A 24,038-nucleotide genomic window follows, 5' to 3' on the forward strand; every position below is an offset into this window, starting at 1 on the left:
GGGATTAGGGCCCATTCCCCAGGGCTGGGAAAGAAAAGCAGGCGAGTGAGGGAGAAGTGGCTGTCTTTCAGAATTCAAAGCGATAGCCGTGTTATTCGTCTGTAGACTCAGTGGGCAGAGAGAGACCTTCTAGCACCCTTTGAGACTGACTGACTGACTGACTGACTGAAAGGAAGAAGTTGGCAGCATGAGCTTCCGTAGACCTCGGTCTACTTCCTCAGATGCATTTGGTGGAGTCAGAAAAAGGGAGTGAGAAGAAGGGGGACCGAAGGGTAGCAGTCAGGGGTCCGGTCTCAGCCAGGGAGAAAGGGGGGGGAAGCGCGGGGAAAGAAGCAAGGCTCTGAGGGGGGAACCTGCTGCTTCCCAGACTGACAAAAGAGAGCAGGGAGGGGGCAGAAAAGTGGCGGTGAAGTCAGGACTCAGCAAGGGAGAGGAACTGGGCGCGAAAGCAGCGGGAGTGGGAGGGGAAAAAGAGAGCAGAAAGGGGGTCCGGTCTGGGCCGGGAGAAAGGGAGGGAAGCTGCTGGGAAAGAGGCAGGCGTCTGTGAGGGAGAAGCTCTGGTGTCCCAGTCAGAAACAGAGAGCAAGGAGGGGCAGCCAAGGAGAGAAAAGAGGTGGTCAAGGTCCGTTCCCAGCAAGACAGAAAGGGAAGGAAAGCGCTGGGGGAAAGAAAGCAGGGGTCTGAGGGAGAAGTCCCTGTGCTCCAGCCAGAAAAAGAGGGTCGGACGGAAGGGGGGGTGGTCAAGGGTCCAGCCTCAGCAAGGGAGGGAAAGCAGGAGTGTGAGAGGGAAGCTACTGGTCAGAAACCGAGAGCAGAAAGGGGACAGGAGGGGGTTGGTGGTCAAGGGCCCGGTCTAGTAGCCAAGGAGAAGCGGCGGGAAAGCGCTGGGAACGGAGCAAGGGTCTGAGATGGAAAGCTCCCCGGGGCTGAGGGCGGAGGAAGCGACTCTTTTCCAGTCAGAAACAGAGAGCACAAAGGAGACAGAAGAAGAGTGGTCAAGGGTCCGGTCCCCGTGAGGCAGAAAGGGTCGGAAAGCGCTGGGGGGAAGCAGGGGACTGAGGGAGAAGTCAGCCAGAGAAAGACAGAAGGGGGGTGGTCAAGGGTCCAGTCTCTGTGCTCCAGACAGAAAAGGAGAGTCAGGAGAGGGACAGAAGGGGCTGGTTCAGGGTCCCGTCTCAGCCAGGGAGGAAGGGCGGAAAAGCGCTGGGGACGAAGCGAGGGTCTGAGTGGGAAACCTCCGCGGGGTCTGAGGGCGGGGAAGCTACCCTCAGAAAAGGAGAGTGGGAAGGAGGGCAGAAGGGCGGCGTCAAGGGTCCGGTCCCAGCCAAAGGGCGGGCGGGGAGCTTTGAGAAAGCAGCCCCGGGAGAGGAGCGGCGGGGTCAGTGGAAGCAGCGTCCCCTGCGGCCATGCGCTTCGGGGAGGCCGGCGTCGAGGTCCCTCCCTTTGCGGGGCCGGGGAACCGGAGCCGAGGCTGGTCAGCGCTGGAGGGCTCCGTCGGGGCGAGCGCGGCGCCGTCGAACGGGAGCAGCAGTCTCAGCCCGCGCTTCGGTCGGAACGAGGATCTGGCGAAGGTGGAGGTGGCGGTGCTGGCGCTGGCGCTGGGGCTGGCGGTGTCGGGCAACGCGGCGGTGCTGGTGGCGCTGTCGCGGACCCCTCGTCGGAAGGCCTCCCGCATGCACCGCTTCATCCGGCACCTGAGCCTGGCCGACCTGGCGGTGGCCTTCTTCCAGGTGCTGCCGCAGCTCTGCTGGGAGGCCACGCACCGCTTCTACGGGCCGGACGGGCTCTGCCGGGTGGTCAAGCACCTGCAGGTCTTCGGCATGTTCGCCTCGGCCTATCTGCTGGTGGTGCTGACGGCCGACAGGTACATCGCCGTCTGCCACCCGCTGCAGACCCTGCGCCAGCCCCGGCGGCGCTCCGGGTACATGATCGCGGGCGCCTGGGCGCTCAGCTTCGTGCTCAGCACCCCGCAGTACTTCATCTTCTCGCTGAGCGAAGTAGAGCGGGGCTCCCAGGTCTACGACTGCTGGGCCCACTTCGTCATGCCCTGGGGCCCCCGCGCCTACATCACCTGGGTCACCGGCAGCGTCTTCGTGGCGCCCGTCCTGGTCCTGGCCACCTGCTACGGCTTCATCTGCTTCCACATCTGGAGCAACGCCCGGGGAAAGGCCCCCCGAAAGCAAGGCGCCCGGCAGGGCAGGGGCACCCGGGGCACCCGGGGGAGAGGGAGCCCTTTGCCGTCGGCCAAAGGAGGAGGCGCCCCCCGCAAGGCTCTGCTCCTGGGCCCTTCGGTCAGCAGCGTCAGGAACATCTCCCGCGCCAAGATCCGCACCGTCAAGATGACCTTCGTGATCGTCTCGGCTTACATCGTCTGCTGGGCGCCCTTCTTCACCGTCCAGATGCGCTCCGTTTGGGAGGAGCACGCTTCTTGGGTTGGTAGGTCTCCTCTTGCACTTTCTGATCCCCTCACAGCCCCCTCGGGATCCGCTTTTGCTGTGAATGGTAGAGTTGGAAGAGACCACAAGGGCCACCCAGTCCAACCCCATTCTGCAATGCAGGAACTCTCAGTCAAAGCATCCCCTTTGACAGATGACCATCCAGACTCTGTTTAAAGACCTCCAAGGAAGGAGACTCCACTACACTCTGAGGGAGTTTGTTCCACTGTCGAACAGCCCTTACTGTCAGGAAGTTCTTCCTAATGTTGAAGTGGGATCTCTTTTCCTGGAGCTTGCATCCATTGCTCTGGGTCCTAGTCTCTGGAGCAGCAGAAAACAAGCTTGCTCCCTCCTCAATATGACATCCCTTCAAATATTTAAACAGGGCTATCATATCACCTCTTAACCATCTTTTCTCCAGGCTAAACATCCCCAGCTCTCTAAGTCGTTCCTCATAGGACATGGTTTCCAGACCTTTCACCATTTTAGTCGCCCTCCTTTGTACACACTTCAGTTTCTCAATGTCCTTTTTGAATTCTGGTGCCCAGAACTGGACACAATATTCCAGGTGGGGCCTGACCAAAGCAGAATAGAGTGGTACTATTACTTCTCTTGATCTAGACACTATACTTTTATGATGCAGCCTAAAATCACATTGGCCTTTTTAGTTGCCGCATCACACTGTTGACTCATTTTCAATGTGTGGTCTACTTGGACTTCTAGTGATTCCAATTTCTGGGCAGATGGTCTTCTCAAATGTTTTGGTCCTGCCTGTTGTGTTTTGGACTTCAGCTTCCCGAAGCTCTAGTTTGGCCAACAGGGAATTTGGAGAGCTTCTGAAGGCCCAAAACGTCTAGAAAACAAATTTGGGAATCACTGCTTTTAATAATAATAATAAATTTTATGCAGATTACAACAATAAAATACATCAACAACATATACAATACATACATACATAAATAACATAATCCCCTTAACCCCCCCCCCCATTATAAAACTAAACAACAGCATTACAAAATACAAATAAGCAGGCTGTTTCCTTTGTCCCACAACTGTGCCTCTTCCACCCTCCTTTACTTTGCCTCATTTTAAGGGGGACAAATTTTATTGTGATTTTAATAATTGATTCTATGCTGTCATTTTTAAATTGTGGGTTAGGGACTGTGTTGATTAATGTATTTTTAATTGTTACCTGCCTCGATCCTTCAGGGAGTGGCGGGCTATAAATAAATCACATTATTATTATTATTATTATTATTATTATTATTATTAATTAAAATAGACATAATTAAAATGAGGCATCTTGGGGCAGACACTTAATCCAGGAGTGAATTCCAGCCAGAGCAGAATCATGTGCTGACTGGAAAGTCAACACTCTTGAAAATCCTAATTGATTCATTGGTTCTTCCTTGGCTGGCCAATTGTTGTTGTGTGCCTTCAAGTTTTTATTTCTCATGGCAAGCTTATCCCAGGGTTTTCTTGGCAAGTTTTTTTCAGAAGGGATTTTGCCATCCTCTGAGGCTGAGAGAGTGTGACTTGCCCAATGTCACCCAGTGGGTTTCCACGGCTGAGCCAGGATTTGAACTCTGGTCTCCAGAGTCATAGGACTTTATCATAAAGGAGGAATTTCTCTTAATTTCGAATGAAAAAGAACGTGGGGCCAGAACATATTCACATGAATTCGCTAGTTCAGCAAATTAACGTGAATTCGAATTGCATTCAAACTGACTTCCCATTGCCTGAAAATAGCTTGTCATTGCCCGAAATTGCATGTGGTAGTCTATCATGCAATAACGTGAAACCCCATGATTGCATTCAGATTGCCATTGGATTATACTTCCAATTTCCCTTGTCTGATAAACTCCAGAATCCAGCACTCAAGCCGCTGCACCACACTTGGCTCTTGGTTGGGCAGTTAAAGCAACTATATTTAGACCAATGTAGTGCTGGATAGCATGGAAAGTGTGCACAATACTGTCCATAGTTACCTATCGTCTTGTCAGGAAATAGCTAAGAGGTTTGAGTAAGTTTTTCAGGAGCCTGGAAAGTCTGGAAACTGCAATATCAGTCAAGCATAAAGCCATTTAATTCAGTCATATGGAAACAACACACGGGTCCAAAACACACTCCAGAAATGATCGAGTTTGAGACTGCTTTAACTGCCCTGGCTCACTGCTAGGGAGTCCTGGGAATTGTAGTTTTGTGAGACATGTAGCCTTTTCTGTCAGAGAGAGCTCTGGTGCCACCATAAACTACAGTCCCCAGGATTCCCTAGCACTGAGCCAGGACAGTTAAAGTGGTCTCAAACTGGATTATTTTTGCAGTGTGTTTTGGACCATAGTCTGTGTCTGTATATGTTTCAGTGGGGCTTCCTCCTAAGCAAGTGTGCAATTTAGTACTTGGGTATTTACTGTAAAGTCATTTAATTCAGATCACGTACAGTCTTGCCAATAAAACCCTGCCTTAGGGTTGCCATAAGGAACGACTTGAAGGCACACAACAAGGGCAATAAACAATCAAAAGATGTCCAATTAGCATCTTATCATCTATGAACTTGAAGGTTACCCCTAAACTGATATACTAGGAATTGCAGATAAGTGCAATAAATCCCAGTGCCAACATTAGCTTTAGTAGGGCTTACTTAAGAGTGAGTGGGTTTATGCCGCAGTTGTCAGACAGTTCCAGCGGAAAACTCATTACCAGACTGAAAGGATCAGTAGTTTAGATGTTCTCTCCCAGCTGTGATATGACATAAATTGGACCTTCCCTTGCCCATGATATTTGATTGACAAACATTACTTTTTTGGGTGAAATGGTTAGTGACAGTACAAGCTTGTGTGTATTTATGTGGAAGTAGGTTTCACTGCATTCAGTGGTGCTTATTTGCTAGAAAATCTAGGATTACAGTAAATGCATAGATCCAGAAACTGCATCAGGAGATATCTTAAACTCCTGCCCCTGCAGAAATATGGTATATCTCCCCTTTCTTCTCCTCCATGGCTCATGTTCATTTAGTGTCTGGTGGAGGGTGGGTGGTCTTTGGATAAATATCTGGCTACGTGTGTATAAACACAACAGTGATGTCACCTTCCAAGACTGAAGGATACACTGGAGGTCTGGGAGGATGCTTTTCTTGTTCTCAATCTGGTTATGGGCACATAACAAGACACGCCTGTCATGTCCCCCACTTTCCAACAGGTACTAATGGCCATGGAGTGGGGGCCTCCAGGAAAAAGATGAATCCTGTGGGGGTTTCACTTGTTGCATGAGGGAAGCACTGAAATCTTCCTTCGGTAATTACCAAAAAAGTTCAGTACACAGAAGTAACTTTCTGTCAGCTCCTAGCATCTGCCACTTCACTGTACTTAATCATAGGGCCCACATGGCTCTATAGGCAAGCATCAAGAAGGACTAGAGGGAGAGTGGGAAAGAGAGGCTGCTCATGAGAGGGCTTATGAAAAGCCCACTAGGAAAGCTTATGCTGATATGAGGTGTCCATCCACATGCTAACTAACATTGTTTTAAAATCCTAGGAAAAATAGAAATTGTGCTCCGCACCATTCCAATTAAAAGAAAGACAACAGGGCCTAAACAGATGGCCAGGATATCACAGGCCAGCTCCATTCCTATTTAGTAAGACTGATTCTTTTGTAAAGAGTTATTGGCTTTTAAAATACACCTTTCCCTTTTTATTTATTTTATTTCTAGTTATTTATTGCATTTATACTCCATTTTTCTCCTGGGATGGGATCCTAGGTGGCTAATAAATTATGTCAAGCAAAATTAATCACAGGGTGCATTCTTATTTTGTTTTAACAATTTATAATTCGTTTGGCTGCCAAGGAAGGCATTTTCAGTTAGCATCTGTACAATGCCAACATACAAAAACAATGCAATTAATTAGATGTTTTTTCAGGAAACCAGATGTTGAAACTACCTGGTTTGTATAAGTCCACACATTAAAATTGTTTCATAAATACATTTAAAATATGTTTGAATATTATTAATATTTTAATTATAATAGTACTATATTAATATTAGAGCTGCAATCCTGTACTCGGTTTCCTAGAAATTAGTTCCATTGAATTCAAAAGGGCTTAGTTTGGAACAGAAATGTAAATGTTTGCACAGAATAGACAAAAATATCAACCCTTATAACAGAGAGTAATTTTAACGATATAATGAATAAAATCATAGAATGGTAGCATTAAATATAATATTGCAGTTGTGGCAATTATGTGTCTAATCTCCTGAGCTAATGCAGTGGAGTTTATCACAAGGAGGAAATCCCATGCAAAAACAGGATTTAAAAGCTGGAAAAAACCCACAAAAGCGGTTTGATTTTTGCACATGTTGTTGTCAAACTGGTGTTAACCCAAATGGAAAGTAGACAGAAGCCACTCCTTTTTACTTCAGGATTTTCTGAAAGTAAAAAGGAGTGGCTCTTGTCTACTTTCTAACTACTTTCCTTTCAGGTTAATACCACTTTAACATTGGTGTTGTGTGAAAATCAACACGCTTTTGCATTTTTTTCTGATTTTAAACCCCCGTTTCTGCACAAGATTCCCCCCGTGTGATAAACTCAAGTGTCAGATAACGTTTACTCACTAAAGAAAAAAGAAGAAATGAGCTTGTTAGTGCACTGCTGCTCTGCATCATCTCAGGCTGGTGAAGTGCAGAGGCAGTAAGATTTCCTACTCTTCTGAACCTCATGATGGGTGTGTATTCTCTCTGCACTGCATAGATTTCAGCTGCACCTGAAATGAAGCTAGACATCTCTCTGCTTCCCAGTGTCTTTGCAGTCAATGTGGCAACTAGGAAAGTTCCCTTTCACTCCATTTGGGAGAATTATGAAAGCTGTCCTGAAGCTACAGTGAATCTTAGAATCATCAAGAAAGCAACTGACAGTACTTCCAGTTCCAACAGTTGACTAGAATATGTCTTGTATCACGTGTTTTGGTTTTGGAAGATTCAGAGGGTAGTGGGATTGGAAAGGGAATCAAAACTACAACATTTTTGTGACAATATGAGTTCTGTTTTTAGTGTTTCTGGCATTTTGTGGGGTAAGGGAGAGTGTGAAACAGGCTTTCAGTAGAAGCATATAGCCAGTCACCTGCAGCTTCTTGCCTCTGTTCTACAAGAGGGATGTAATGTTGACTATTTCAACCTCAAAGTGTACTAGACACTTTGTAGACACTATAGTACACTTTGTACATAAACAAATATCTGGATGGAGAAATTAATCCCTGTTCACAGGTACATCTTCTGAAATGCAGGAATGGGTATGACTGGATGGTCTTATGCAATTCGAAAATAGGGATACTGATAATATTGCTGAATTTCTTTTAGTTCCTGATTCGCTGGGATGTTTTACAAGAGCATCACTGGCACAATGCTTGAACAAGCTGTTCTTTGGGAACTGAAGAATTTATATAATATCTGGCAGTGCAGAAAGGTTAAATAAGTAGATAAAATTACTAGGAGGAACTTATATGTGGAGCAAAGAGTATGGGCACATGGGCAGAATCTGAAATTCAGTATTCTTTCTTCTTGATTGAAGACAATTAGAGCAGAACCCATGTCATAATGGAATTATAACAAAGTGTAAATAGGGGGAAATCTGCTTGTCTGACCACCCATTAAAAGATGCTGTACCAAGCCCTCTAGACCATTTCCTTTTGGCAGTAAAAAGCCAGGGGTTAATCAGGATCTGATTATGAATCTAAAAGTGAATGGGGCTCATAAAAGAAAAGGTACTTCTTCACCTCATTGCTTGGTTAGTTTTATGCAGATCAAATACCATCAGGCAACTTAAATGCTTTTAATGTCAAAGGGTAAACAACAAAATGGCACTGCAAATTTATAATATGTTTGTACAGTGAACTGAACAGAAAATTCTCTACAGTATAAGGCAACATTAGACTGTTTATATGAGTGCATAACCAAGGAAGAACTGAATTTAGAAATAGCTATCTGAATTTAGCAGGGTAGCATAAACAAGATTTTAAAGAAGCGTTTGGAAAAAAACAACATACAGACCTTTCTTTTATCAAGTGTATATTCACTATGGAATTCTGGGTGCAATAATAGCTGTGCTAATAAATATTGCCACCTGTGGGGTTATGCTGCTGCTAAATATCAACTGGGAGCATCCTGGTGGTGCAGCTGGTTGGATAACCTGGACAATGGCTAAAGTGACAAGCACCAGTAACAGATGTAGCTAATCTGCATTTCCTAAAACTGTGTAACAGCACAGGTTTGCAACTAATACTAACTTGCTTATATACCATTTTTAAGCATTTGGACACTGCTGTGCAACTATACCTGTATGTGCATTTTGAATGTTCATGAAATACAACATAGCAATGTCAAGTCATTTCTCACTCCAGCACAGGGTGTTCCAAATTATTTCATGAACCATTGATGAGGAATACATAAGCATTAGCACCATTCATCCATGCAGTTACTGAGCTTATACAATTGTATGGATAGGCGAAATTGTCTAGCAGCGCAACAGTACATTAACAGAGAATAATAATATTTGTGAGTAAATATTTGTCTAGACATTTAAAAATGCTATTTTTTTCTTTGCTAAATGGCTTCCAGAGAAATTCAGCACAGTTATGAGAAATGATTATATTCAGAAGCACATAACCTTGTCACCAAGGATAATGCATGGATATGACTGCATTATGCGTGTGTGTTGCTTTTCTATCATTTATACTCATATGTATAGGCCTGGGTTGCTCCCTGCGACTAAGTTCCATTGAACTTCTAGCTGCACAGATTCAACTTGTATAATAGACTGAACTTCTGCCTTCTAAAATTCAGCCTTGAGGTTTTCATTATAAATTCAAACCATCTTGTAGAGAGATATTACCATGCAAACTGCTAACATGAAGTACTCAGCCAAAGGAAAGGAAAAGTATCCAGCCTCTGCTTGATTAGTTTCATCATTTTGTGATTTCTTCTGCATTGATCTATCATAAACAATAGTAAAGCATGAAAGCCTCATTATCATTGCTTGCTAGACCAAGAAATGTCCATCAGTCCACCAGTGGATGATGATGATGATGATGATGATGATGATGATGATGATGATAAATTTATTTATAGCCCACCCAATCACCAGGAATCTGGGTGGGTTACAACAGTAAAAATACAATACAATAAAATACTAAATGGTCCCTTCCCAACCCCCTACCCAATATTAAAATTAGAATTAAACAATCAGAGTTTAAAAACAATAAAATGCAATACAGCATTAGGTTAAAATTAAAAACAATTTGGCAGGCAGAGAGACATACATCAGAAAATTGAGACCATCTTCATAGACATACACAAGGGAGGAAGCTAGAGTTAGCTAGGTTGGGAAGGCCGCCGGAAGAGATCTGTCTTAAGAGCCTTTTTGAAGTCTGTAAGAGTGAAGATATGGCAGATTTCTTCCGACAGGTTGTTCCACAACTTCGGCGCAGCAGCAGAGAAGGCCCTTTGAGTAACAGACGTTAGCCTAGCTTTTTTTGGCTGAAGTATTCTGGACCCAAGCCCTGTAGGGCTTTAAAGGTAATCACCAACACTTTGTACCTTGCCCAGAAACTGATTGGCAGCCAATGAAGGGACTTCAGAACAGGTGTTATGTGATCATTCCGGGAAGTACCTGTGATTAGTCTGGCTGCCATGTTTTGTACCATCTGGAGTTTTCAAACTTGGCACAGAGGTAGCCCCAAGTAAAGCGGATTACAGAAGTCCAATCGAGAGGTTACCAGTGCATGTACAACTTCAGCTCTGAAAAATGTCTTGGATCTATACTCCTTTGTGTTGTTCCTCAACTAGAGAGGCCACAACAACTCCATATTGTCTCTAATAATACTATCACTTATCATAGATGATTTCATTACCATAAATAATGGCCAGTATTTTATATCAGCTAATTAACTAAATTAAGGCTGCATCCTCACTGCAGAAATAATTCAGTTTGACATCACTTTAACTGCCATGACTCGATGCTATGGAATTCCTGGAAATGTGGTTCATTGTGGCACCAGAGCTCTCTGACACAGAAGGCTAAATGTCTCACAAGACTACAGTTCGCAGAATTCCAAAGCACTGAGCTGTGACAGTTAAAGTGATGTCAGATTGAATTATTTGTGCAGTGCGGCTGCAACTGAAGTAATCCCCCGTAAATCTGATGGAAATGTCATTCACCCATACTCCTGTCACTGGATGAATGGACCTCTTTCTCCCTAGGGAGCTCATGCCTGGTAAAGGAGGGTGGGGAGAGAATGCTGATTGTGATGATACTGAACACAGTATCAGTCATGAATATGGAACAGTTACCTAGATTTACCCATCTGTAACTGGAATGGGAAGGGCAGCCATGAAAGAACTAGAAAAGATCCTAAGCAATAAAGATACAAAGCTGAGCATAAAAGTTAGAATTGTCCAAGCCATTGTATTCCTCATCGCTATGTATGAGTGTGAGAGCTGGATAGTGAAGAAAATAAATTCATTTGAGATGTGGTACTGGAGAAGAGTTCTAAGGACAGCAGAAACAAACAAACAAACAAACAAATGGGTCTTTGAACAGATCAAGTCTGAAATCTCCCTGCAAGTCAAGATGGCCACATCATGAGAAGGCATGATTCATTAGAAAAGACAATAATGCTGGGAAAGGTGGAGGGAAGTAGAAATAGAGGCAGACCACAAGCTAGATGGATGGACACAATTAGGGAGGTCACAGGTATGAATTTGCAGGCCCTAAGCAGAGCAATGGAGGACAGGGGGTCTTGGAGATGTCTCATCTACAGGGTCGCCATGAGTTGGGGGTCATCTGGAGGGCAGTTAACAACAAGAACAAACTGTTTTCTATTCATGATTGCTACTTATTTACTTAGTTAAGTACACTGAGAGTATATTTAACCGAGTAGCTGGTCTAGCATACTGGCCAGCATCACTCCATCTTTGCTATCTGAAATTTTGAAATTGTTCTGTTTTGACCATTATTAGGTTCTTTGGTTGTAATCTTGGTGCACACGTGTCCCAAAATGTCTTTTTCTATACCGTTTCAAGCCTACTTTTTAATCCTGGATTTCATGGACTTCAGCTCCTATTATAGCCATAGGCATATGGGTTTATCACACTGAGATTTTTGCAGCTTTTTGCAGCTCAGATCCGATGTGACTGTGGGTCCAACGATGCGAATTCACACGATAACATGATGTGTTATCACACATGATTCCTTTCTATGGGGGCTCCTTCCATGGTTCTTCCACAGTGATTCCGAAGTGACCCCTCATTTTGGTGAAATCGGTAACAAATGAATTCACAGATATTGCTTCCAAGCTCACTTTGATTTCACTCCGAATTGGTCTGGTGTGGAATGCAACTTTGCTTCAGTTCTGGTACACCACCGCAAACCTCCCAGGTTGCAAATTTCCCATGATGCGGTGCTGCAATTTCCCCTCATTTCCTTTTGGTGGTCCTTTCACTTTTAGGGCAACTTTCAGGGCAACTCATTTTTTTGGAATATATATATGTGTGTATGTGTGTGAATGTGAATATACAGATATGTCTGTCTGTCTGTCTGTCTGTCTGTCTGTCTGTCTGTCTGTCTGTCTGTGTTGAAATTGCTGAAATGGAAGGGAAAATAAAAAAGGGGGATGAAGAAGACACAGAAATATTCACGAGGCAAATATTCACGCAATCACACAAATACGCGAAACAGGGAACAAGAACTTGCACCCCCTTTCACCCCAGAAACGTACAAGGTCACGATGCATTCAGACTCCCACTGAGCATGTGCAAAGTTGCTGATTTGAATTGTTGAATCTGCATGGTATGCACCGGTGTGGTAATACAATTTGCACTCATGCCGCTTTGCGTGAATCCGCATCACGTGACTTGCCTTGGATTCAATTCCTCCTCGATTTGGAAGGGCAACAGAAGGGCAACCAGGTGTGATAAAACATTCACATTATAATGTGAATTCGCATAGCTGAACCAGGAGTCATCCCGGATCTGAGCTGCAAGAACCTCCATGTCATAAACACCTATGTTTGTTTCTGAAGTTATTTAAATACAGTCAGACATCCGTATTTGTGGGGGATCTGTTCCAGAACACCCCCCATGCATCCCAAAATCCATGTTTGCTCAAGTCCCATTAAAATTAATGGCAGTGCAGCCACGTGCACACATTGCCATTAAGCAACATGGAGCATCCACAGATGGTTAACCCCACAAATGGCAAGACTGCCAATAAGAATGTAATATGAATGGAAAAACAAAACAGGTTTCCATCAAGAATACATGTTCCAATACTGTTATGTGAAATCTAAATTTATACCAGAGACACAAATAGACATGGTGCATGGTAACATTTAATTATTCCAGAATTATAACAGTTAACCAAAACAATGAGCTATATTTCAGAGGAAGGAAAGGGCAAAACCACCCTGAGTTTCTCACAGAAAACCCTATGAGATTTATGGGGTTGTCATAAGTTGACAGGCATCTTGAAAGTACACACTCACACACATTATCTATATACAAAATCCAGCTACTTTTTTACTTAAGAAATTTAAGTGATATTGCTTGGGCCTTTCTTTTCATTTATTTTTTTTAATGATATACTTAAAAGTTTTACAAGTAGATGTATAATAGCTTATTAGCTGCAAATTTTACTAAATGTTTTCTTCCTTTTTTTTGTCTTGACAGAATCTGAGGACATTTTAATTACAGTCACTGCTCTTTTGGCCTCTTTGAACAGTTGTTGTAACCCATGGATCTACATGTTCTTTAGTGGACACCTTCTTCAGGACTTTTTACAGAGCTTCCTGTGTTGTCGAAAAATGAAGCAAAGGCTGAATAAAGAGGATTCTGAGAGTATCAGCCGGAGACAGACGTCTTTCACCAATAACAGAAGCCCAACAAACAGTGTAGACACATGGAGAGAATCCCAACATTTCTCACAATCAATTAAGTTCATACCTACTTCTTCCTGAAAAATTAATTTTAAAAAATAGTCACTTTATAAGGGCCAAGACAGCACTTCAGCACTTTAGCAATCACTTTTTGTGTGGTCAAAGAACTGACAAGATGGTAGTGAAATGAAAACTGCTATTTTTTAAAAATATGGTTGTTTGATATAAATGAAAGCTGTGAATTATTCTGTAAAAGATGCATGACTGTGTATTCAGCAAAACTGTAAGAAAACAGATCAATACATGTAATATTTTTCTAAAAAGCTATCAGCTCTAAGTGTTTACTCTCAGCATTTATTATATATGTATACATACTGTAACACTAAATGCAGTTGTTATTTCATCACAATAAAATATTTACTAGATCATCACTTGCTGTGCAGTTTTGTGTACACTTTCTAAGAAGCTCTGATAAAAATCACATGGCTGTCATAGATGTAACTGAGCACAGGACTGCAATGTTAAAATATTATAACAATGCAAATGATGGACTGAACAGGAAAAGTGTGAAAACAAACTGGTAGTTTCCAACTAAGCAACATCATAGATATAGCTAATATGGATCCTCAGAAGCATGGGAGTTTAGCTAAGCATAAAATGTAAAAAGCCATTTGTTTTTACAAATTCTTTCAAAAACAAAGCTCTAAGTGAATCAGCCCTGAGTAATCTAATGTATTTAGAATTTCCGGACAGTGCAGGCTTTGAAGTATCGGAAGAAGAATTATGTAACGATAGAAAGCGAAGTGGTATGTAACAATGGAGTGTACCCTGAAGCTGTTGTGTGTATTGACACTACTGTGTACATCACAACTCTTTCTCATGCAAGATCTTCATAGACTCTGGTAAAATCAATGTTAGTTTTGCCTAAAAGAGACCCATTGAAGTAAATGGAATTTGTTAATCATATTTAAGTTTTAATAATTTCAATGGATTTACTCCAAGTAGGAGTAACAATGGATTCAGCAGATTAAATTTATGCTTGAGTAGGATTAAGTCGAGAGCCAGTGTGGTTTGAGTGTTGGACTATGACTCTAGAGACCAGCGTTTGATTCCCAGCTTTGCCATGGAAACCCACTGGGTGACCTTGGGCAACTCACACCCTCTCAGCCTCAGGGGAAGGCAAAGGCAAACCTCTGAACAAAACTTGCCAAGAAAACCCCATGATAGGATCACCTTACTGTTGCCATAAGTTGGAAATGACTTGAAGACACATCACAAGAACAAGGATTAAGTCCCTGCTTATTAGTACGTTTTCTTTCATCAACAACTTAATATTCTCAGTAGATAGACCACAGCCTCTCTGCCAACAAAAAGAAATGTTTTCCTCCATCAGTTTTAACCAGAGTGGGCACATGAGACCCCTCCCAAGGCAGTCCCTGAGTCCTCCAGATTGCCTTTCTCTGATCAAATAAGGGGGATTAGAATCGCCTCTCCTAGAAACTTCCAGGAATGGCAATTCACATTTTAAATAACTTGCAGATCCCCCTGAGTTTTAATCACAATTTTTCAAAAGCACAAATGGATTCCTGACCATCTACAGTTTTTGTCTCCTCTCATATTTTTGGTGTTTTTCACAGCCTTTGTAGCCTCTGGATTATTATAGGGGCAAATATTTCACTCCTAGGCCCACTCCTAGCAAAGTGTTGGCTAACATTTTGTTTTGCTCAACTGGCCAAAAACAAACAAACAGACTAACCCTGTATCTGGTGCAATGAGTCTTCATGATGCACACAGGAAATTCCTTCTTTAAGTCATTTATCTAAACAGAAAACACTGTTTTCCAGAGTCATTGTCCATTGCTCTCATGGTAATTCTTTTTACATCCTTTTGCATCATTGAGTTCTGAATTCCAAGGCTTGACTAAATTATCATCTACACTGGCCCTCTTAATCTGTAGTATTAGGCTCTGGAGCTGCCCCCGGTTGACACTATTACTTTGCCTGCAAAGCAGCTCCCAGCATGAGCCTGAGCATTGCAGTCACTTCTGCTGAGGTCAGAACAGGGGGAACATGTGATCAAAGAAGAGGGGTAGAGTGACCCCTTCCTTGTTGATCACATGGTGGGGCACCCCATTCAATCCTCAGCAGAAGTGACAGTGATGGACAAACTCGCACATGGAGCTCTTTGGCCAGGGAAGCGATAGCAGAGGCAGTGGCACTGAGGGAGACTAACCAGCAGGACAGTGTGGTGGGTGTATAGATGTGTGGATAGCTGGGTCATTCCGCATCCAGCTATCCTCACATGCAACACATCTGGGTTCACTTGCAGGCAAGGCCATAGTGGTTGCAGCAACACCAAGGGGAACCAGCTAGCAGGACAATGCAATATCACCCAGTGGCCCATCTGGACACATTTGGCCTGCATTTTGTCAACCTGGCATAGCTCTGGAGCACAATACTCCAGATTCAGAGGACCAGTGTGGACAATAACTGAGTCCAGCCTTGGAATTCAGAACTAGATGATGCAACAGGATGTAATTAAAATTTATCTTGTGAGTGATGGACAACTCTGGAGAGAATGGTTCAATTCCCCATTTGGCCATGGAAACCCACTGGATAACCTTGGGTGAGTCACACACTCTTAGTCCCAGTAAACCTTGTGATACGCGGTCAGCTTCAGGTCATCATTAGAAATGATTTGAAGGCACAGGTCACCACCAATCCATATATAATAATTTTTTTATCAAAAGGAGATTTGTTGTTTATTGGTTCTCTGTGGCATATCTTTAGGTGCCCGGGGAAGTAATATTTTCTGTATTTGGAACACCATTATTCTGATGACTCATATTTAGTTAGAAGATAACAAAACAAACCCTGGGGCTTTTCTCAGCAGTGCCACTGCCTTTGTAATTATCTCACTGTGTATTTCTTATCATTTTATTTTCTTATCTTCAAAAGCACCATATGTTTTTCTTCTCTGCAGTGCTTTTTGCCAGTTCCAAAATAGAAAATATAATGAAAGCATTAGAGATGCCTGTTCTGTGGCAAAAGATTGCCACGGCATTAAATTTACAACAGGAAAGATACACACCCACCCCCCCAGTTTTTGAGAAAATTTTAAGGATTCAAAGGGTAATTCTGATATTTTTGATGTTTCCTCATATTCTTGATCTACTACATTACCGCACTACATCCTTATAGTGCTGCTATTCCACTTTAACTCTTCTGGCTGCCTCCTATTTTATTCTGGGATTTGCAGTTTAAGGAAGGGCATTTAGAATTTTCAGCCAGAGAGGTCTTAGGCCTCACTGAACTACAGCCAGAGCAGTAAAAGTGGAATAGCAGTGCTATAAGAGTGTAGTGCGGTAATCTAGCTATCATTATGGCTATAAAAAAGGAAAGGAGAGCAGGGCAGGCATCTAGCAGCACATAAACTTCCAAAACTGTCCCCCAATCTCATAACAAAAAATCTTCAAAATAGCTGGATGTTCACTTGTGGCACTGAAAGAAGATCAAATTAAAAAAGCAAAGAAAAGAAACACAGGAAGGACCTACAACCTGTTTAAAAAGTGAATTGCCTCTCTTAGGCTGCATCCGCACTGCAAAAATGGTCCAGTTTGACATGATTTTAACTGTCATGGGTCAATGATGTGGAATTCTGGTAAATGTAATTTGTTGTGGCACTACAGCTCTCTGACCAAGAAGGCTAGATATCTCACAAATTCCCAAAATTCCATAACATTTAGCTATGTCAGTTAAAGTGGTGTCGAACTGGATTATTTCTGCAGTGCAGATGAAGCCTTAGACGCTTCTAGAAGAGGCAATGTTTTTGCTAGGAAAAGAGCAACATGGAGAGTCTGGAGGGGTTGAAGTAAATAAAAATAGCCTTGGAGGTCTAATTGTCCAAAGTTCCAATTTACCTTTTGAACCATTACACCACACTAGCTCAATTATTTTGCCCACCTCTCTCAGTCTTGAATAATTATGGAGATTATTGCATTAGCTTGGCTGCTGGGATAGACCCAGGATGTAACTTTCTTAAGGTAGATCTATCGCATTCACCCATCTCCAGGTTTCTCCCGCATCTTTTCAAGAATGGGAAAATCCTGTTCTTGAAAAGCTGCAACAGAAGCCTGGGTTGCATACAGGCTGCATATTGCCCAGCAATGGGTGAATGTGATAACATCCACCTTAAGAAATGTACATCTCAGGACTATCCCAGCAGCCAAGCTAATGTGATAATCTCCTATGTCTCTAGTAGTACTCTCTGATCATGTAGACAAACATATGTCAAATGTTGAATGGCATCCTGTTAGTGACATATACAGGAGTATGAACTTTTTTGGTCACTAATGAAGGAGGAATTCACATCCTCCCTCACATAATGAACACCATCCCCTGAATTTGATTATTCCCATGGCTTCCCGTGGCCATTTCGTGGCTGATGAAAGTGTGCATGCATATTGGAGAAGCATCTAGTTATGCAGAATGACAAAGAGATCCTCTGAGACCTCCTTGGGCATTCATTGTGTGTCACAAGGAAGGTGAGTCCTCAGGATGGAAGAGGGGACACATATTGTAGTTGAGCCTGGGCAGGATTTTAAGATATGTCTTTTCATGCTCAGTTGTGGTCCTTAATTAACCTTAATGTATAGTCATCAATGAGAATTCTAAGGATTATCTGCATTATGCACTTGGGAGTCAAACACCATCCATAATGCAGGGAAACACGCAGTTTGATACTGCTTTAACTGTCATGGCTCAATGCTATGGAATTCTGGGATCTGTAGTTTCTTGTGGCACCAGAGCTCTCTGACAGAGAAGGGTAAATATCTCACAAAAATACAAATCCCAGAATTACAAAGCATTGAGCCATGGCAGTTAAAGCAATGTCAAAGTTCATTAATTCTGCAGTCCAGATGCAACCTCTGTCTTTCTCACACAGATCTACACACCCAGACACACATAACCTGGCAAAATCAACCCAGATTGAGCATTCCTTTGTTACTGTATAGTTAACATCAATATTCTGTTGTTGTTTTTCTGGCATAGATTAAAGATAAAATATGTGACTGGAGAAGGACACAGCACATGGACAAGGAATGTCATTCCATTTAAAGTATGTAAATAAAATAACATGGTGGATATATTGGTAATTTCTGTTGCATTTTTTTAATACTAAGATTCTCTAACTCTTCTGTGTATGGTGTGTTAATGGTATGGCTTACACACTGCTTAACTCACTAAAAGAGTTCATCAGTGGAGCCGTAATAGAAATCAATTAAATAATGGAAGCCATTTAAACTAATATATTAGCTCAAGTTGATGGTTGTTTGCATTTAGCCCCACCTTATACTGCAGTTCCTGTGCTAACAAGCTTCATTCATAATGTGATATTAAATATATTTAATGAAAACTGGATTTTGACAATGTTTAAAGTTTGGGAATACTCCTAAACCTGGTGTTATCTTTAGATATCCAGGTGGTGACATCAGCTAGGAGTGGTTTTCACCAGCCTCAGCTAGTCACAGGTTTTGCCAGAGAAAATGGACCTGGTTTCTGTCACATGCTTTATTCGTATCTAGATTAAATAGTTGCAGTGTGTTCTGCATGGGTCTGCTATTGTAGAAATCCCTGCAACTCACATCGGTGTATAATGTAGCCCAAGCATCAGCTGTCAGAGCCCAATGGCATATTTACTGGCAGCCAAAGACCTGATAAAGTTATTTCACTTTTAGATCATTTTAATTAGCTACTCAGTCAGTGGCATCACTAGGGTTGGCATCACCTGGTGTGCTAACCCATGGTGTCACATAAACTCCCTTAACTTCCTCCCATACCACACCATACAGGATCCTTAGTCATTAGTTTTTGATACTAATGTTACTCATAAATCGTAATTCTCATATATCGTTTAATGCAATGCTAATAGTTGTGACCAAAAAAAGCAAAACAGATTAAAAGCTAAAGGATAGACCCTTCAGACTGGTACAAAGTGACTTCCAGAAACTCAGGGAAAGTAGTCTAGTATGCAGTCTTGCTGAAGAAAATGAAATTGTACTCAAGAGCATAATGGTCTTGTTTAAGTGTCTTGTGCATCAGAACCTAAATGCGTAGAAGTAAAGTGAAATAAAAATCTGGGGGAGGAGGAATCCTCCCAAACTATCCCACTCACACTAACTTGAGTGGTTAACTGGGCAATAAGAACATTAAAGACTAATGAGAGCAATGGGGCAGAAGTACAAACAGTTTAAAAGTGAAAATGGGACACAAGCTTTATTCCCAGCTTTGCTATTTCTGTTGTACTCCGTCTAAGTATCACATGTAATTGATTTGCAACAATCACCAAAGAGTTTACTGTGAAGAAAGAAAGATGGCAGTGCTGTGGTTTGAGATATATACTAAACTGCCTGTATCTCAGATCTGAATGAAGGCTAGATTTCTGAGTTAATGAAAATGTAGGGATTTCTTTTAACATTTAGGAATGCACCAACAATTAACTGTATGATGATTTTTCACACTAATATAGTAATATATGGCCTCTGAATTTGGGTTTATATCCTCTTCTAGCAAACATCTTTCCTTGCAACCATGTTTAATTTCTACATTCCATGATGCCTTTTGAAAATATAAATTTAAAAATTAGGTGTAAAAAGCAAGGATTACACATTTAGATTAATATACATTTCAGTGGCATCTCCTTCATGGCCACAGAAGGGAAGGGTTATTTCATTCATGCTCTGTTTCAGCACTTTGGAAACTATGATGCAGCAATTATTGGGGCTGTAATACTCCCATGTTCTGCTCCCAAGTTCGGCACAGTTCCCATGTTGGAAGCACATTGAATAGCTTGCAATAAATACCATAGTCCTTACAACTTACATATAATAGTAATAGTAAGTTACAAATAACTTACAAATAATAGTGATCCACACTCATAATGGCTCTTGAGTTGTTTGGCTTCACTCTACAAATGAGAAGCATAGCCAGATACCTTTGCATCTCCACATCTAACAGGTGAATGGAAATTCCTGCTCTCTCTGCAGATGGCTCTGCTCTTTTCTGACAAGGTTTCTAATTTGCACGACATGTAATTGGCCTTACAGAGTTCCTTAGTGCCTTAGCTTTGGAGCCCTTCACAAGAGCATCCTCTATTTGAAAAAACCCTTCACATTTAAAAGGATTTGCCAAAGACAACGTAGTCTTCCATTCTTTTCTCTACTGCATGTGAGGCTTGTACTCATAGCAGTTGTTGCCATGACCCCACAACCCAAGCAATCCCATTAAAAGGAGAACCCCAGTAATGGGGGAACCTTTAGCGTCTTCTCCCATGTGTTTCCAGCCTGATGACATGGCCCTTCCATCTGTCTTGTGTATTCCAGGGATGAGCATTTCCTTCACCTTTTAGAAGGTAGTTAGTACATAACCACACAGGTCTTAAAGTACAATCAGCTCCTCCAGGGATGTGGAGTCCACTATGTCCCTGTAGTTTTACACTTCTGTAGTTTGGCTTGCCTTTTACTTTTATCCCTCTGGTATGATGTCATGTTTTATTGCACTGTATTTTTATTATTGTACAGTGCTCTGGGGTCCCTAAAAATGAGTTGTGGTTTAGCAAGTCAACGAATGAATGGAGGACAGACCATACCACTTTTTTGAAGTTTGAGGATAATGTCAGCAATTTGCTTACATACCTATTTCTTACCTGCAATAGAGGGACAGCTGTACCCAGCAGAACACTCTAGAAGCTATTGCATTCATGTTATGTTTCAAAACTTGGAAAAGTATTGTTAGTGGATTTGGGAAGCAGAAGTAAAAACAAACAAACCCAAACCTCCAGTCATTAAAAGGTTTAACTTACATTTAGACATTTCTGGCCCAAACTGCATTATCTGGAACTTGTCCCAAACTGATGTGATCTAAGTACTGGGACCTAAATTGGATGGATGGATCTATTTATATTGCTTTCTAGACAGATGAGGTTATGATTTCTTCTTTATTGTATCATACTGGAACTCAGTACAATACCACTTGATTTAAATCAGCCTAAACAAGGAGTGAAGATTGTGCAGTGCTCCAGAGGTTGAACTGCAGCTCCCAGCAGCCACAGCCAGCATAGCCAACAGTGAGGAATCCTAGGAGTTTCAGTTTAACTTCTGGAAAACCAAACAATTCCCACTCCAGGCTTAAATCATAAGGTAGGGTAACTTGTATTCAGTGCATGTCTCAAAGTCTTACTTAGCTTTTTCTTGCAAACTCAGAAAGATGCTATGGCCTTTCTATGGATTATTTTCTGGCGCTGGCCTGTTCTAACACTTAAATGCTTCTTTCTTAATATTTAATCATAACTAGCTTTCATGTAATATTAATTCATTGTTTCATGTCCTATCTTTGCCTGAAAGGTAAATCAGTTCATTCCCTTCTTACCTCTTTCACCAGAATTCCTTTAATCTTTTATGCTCCTCTACGCTTATTCATCATAATAATTACTACTAAAGGTTTCATGTATGAATTACAGTAGTCACATATTCAGTGTCTTCCATTTTTCTTGATACCATTCTTTCCTCAGAGCTAGAGCTAGAAAAATGCCCAAAGCTAGAAAAGTTACATTTTGGATTTGAGAGTATGGAATCTGAGGAGGGCAGATCTTTTCAGTCAAGGTTTAAGGTTGATTAATCCCATATCATCCCATTGTCAATGCTGGCTATGAAGTTCTGGGAATTGTAGCCCAAAAGGTAACTTTCCCAGGTGCTGTGGTTCATCAAACAGTAGTTTATTTATCATTTGCTTAACAAAATCATAGTAAATGCTTTTTTAAAAAAAACCTTGAAGCCCTCTCACATAAAGCAAAGTAAACTATGTAGACGGTGGAAAGTAATCTAAAACTTGGTTACAAGAAACAGCTGGTGTTTCTCTTGAGCAGCAGTAATCCTTATCTATTCAATCATCCTGAGAAAGGCAAACAATTCCCAAATGGCTTAGGAGACACATTCAGTCCTTGCAAACAAAACAACAACAACATAATTTCTGGATGAATTGTTCTTGGATTTTATCTGCCGCTCTGTCTGTTCTGAGTTGTTTTTGTTTTTATACCTTTTAAAAACAAACATAAGTGTAAACATTATTCCTGTTTTTTCTTTAAATTGTTAACCAACATAGGCACCCTTGAGTGGAAAGGTGGTGCAAAAAAATATATCTAAAATAAAGAAATGGCACCAAAAAATTGGATGTGTTTTCTCTTCAGGACAAAGAGAGTGGATCATGCTGTTATAAAGTTTGGTTACAATGTGGCACTGGACATAAGGTGCATTTAGACAGAGTCAGAGATTTTGTCTTGAGATAGACTGCACTGGGTAAATAAAGCACTTGCTATTCACTTTGAAGCCTACCTATTTAGATGATGCCCAAGGTAAAAGTGGGTGGGAAGTGATACAAAACCATATTCTGGAGCTAAAAAATAGAGCAAAAAGAAGCTGGGATACTCAAGGTAGACAATACGCATCATTGCACCGGCAACTGTACGGGACTGTGACAAAGCAAAAAGGCAATTATCACTAGTGCAATGGATGTACGTAGTTAAAACACACAAACCAGACAGTCCAACAGGGAATATGGAGTGAAGGGGGTATATGTAGGGGGCGGGCTCTGTGATTGTGCTTTGCCAATGTATCATTCGGCACACCAATGCACTGACACACAGTAGAGGCACACATGTGACTGTATAGTCAGTCATATGGGGGGGATGTCCAAAGAAATGGCATCTGGGCAGGAAGAAGGAAGTAATTGTTATTCAGGCGGTGAGTTTATGTGATGGTGTGCAAGCATGGTGGGGCGGCGAACAAAAAAAACCCCTGAGAAGAGCAGCCTGATGCTGCATGATGTGGACAGCCTGGGATCCATTCTTTAGGATCTCTTTAGAATCAAGGCCCTGGTATCTGCTTGGGACTGTGTGGATAAGATATGGGATCTGAGACAGAAGGTCCCAGTTTAGGAAACCAGGGACTTACTCAGAAGTCTCTTCAGGGTCACTATCACTGGAAGTTTCATTCTCTGAGGGCTCCTGTCCCAGGTACTGAAACTTCATCAAAAGGTCATTTGGTTCATTCCAGTTATCCTTGTCCTGAAGCAATACCATCTACCTGCCTGCTAACAATAGTATGTAACTCATAGGTCATGATATGGGATCTGAGAAAGAATGGTCAGGAGAAAGTGGCTCAATCCTGGTTTTTCTGAAAGTGGATAAGAACCCCACTGTCTCCTCAGTCAGCTCCCAAGGCAAGGTGAACACCCTTGTGGGTGTTCACCTCACCTTGGAAGCTGGCTGTGCGGACAACAGGGGTTTTACCCATTTTCAGAAAAACTAAGATTGAGCCACTTTTTGCTGCCTATCTGCTCTGCTCATGATGTTCTGCCCTTGTTTAAGACAGTCAATCAAGTTCTTGTCTAGTTTTCTTACTGGTGTGCCCTATAAGCTTTCAATGACAGACAGGTACCATTAAGAGTTGCAGAAGAATGGTGCCTTTTTCAGAGGCAAAGTACATCTAATTATGAAATAATGTATCCACCATTTTACTCTTTCTTATTTTCTCAGCTTCATCTATGTCTATTTTTTTCTCCTGAGAGCTGGGAACTGCTGAACAAAGTATTGACCTGTGAGCTACATGCTTCTGTTTCCAGGCTGGTAG

General features: G+C 42.1%; 1 protein-coding gene across 1 annotated transcript; it reads left to right on the plus strand.

Moving 5' to 3' along the window:
- Positions 1–1,051: 1,051 nt before the first annotated feature.
- On the plus strand, positions 1,052–13,608 carry LOC149312221 (vasopressin V1a receptor-like). The gene is made up of 2 exons (XM_089526822.1): positions 1,052–2,436; positions 13,149–13,608. Exons 1-2 carry the CDS (start codon positions 1,407–1,409, stop codon positions 13,433–13,435), a joined length of 1,317 nt encoding a protein of 438 aa, XP_089382948.1. The 5' UTR covers positions 1,052–1,406; the 3' UTR covers positions 13,436–13,608.
- Positions 13,609–24,038: the final 10,430 nt, after the last annotated feature.

Source organism: Sceloporus occidentalis, unplaced genomic scaffold (assembly GCF_023333645.1).
Source record: "Sceloporus occidentalis isolate IW3139 unplaced genomic scaffold, rSceOcc1.0.p SCAF_5, whole genome shotgun sequence".
NCBI classification, from domain to species: Eukaryota; Metazoa; Chordata; class Lepidosauria; order Squamata; family Phrynosomatidae; genus Sceloporus; species Sceloporus occidentalis.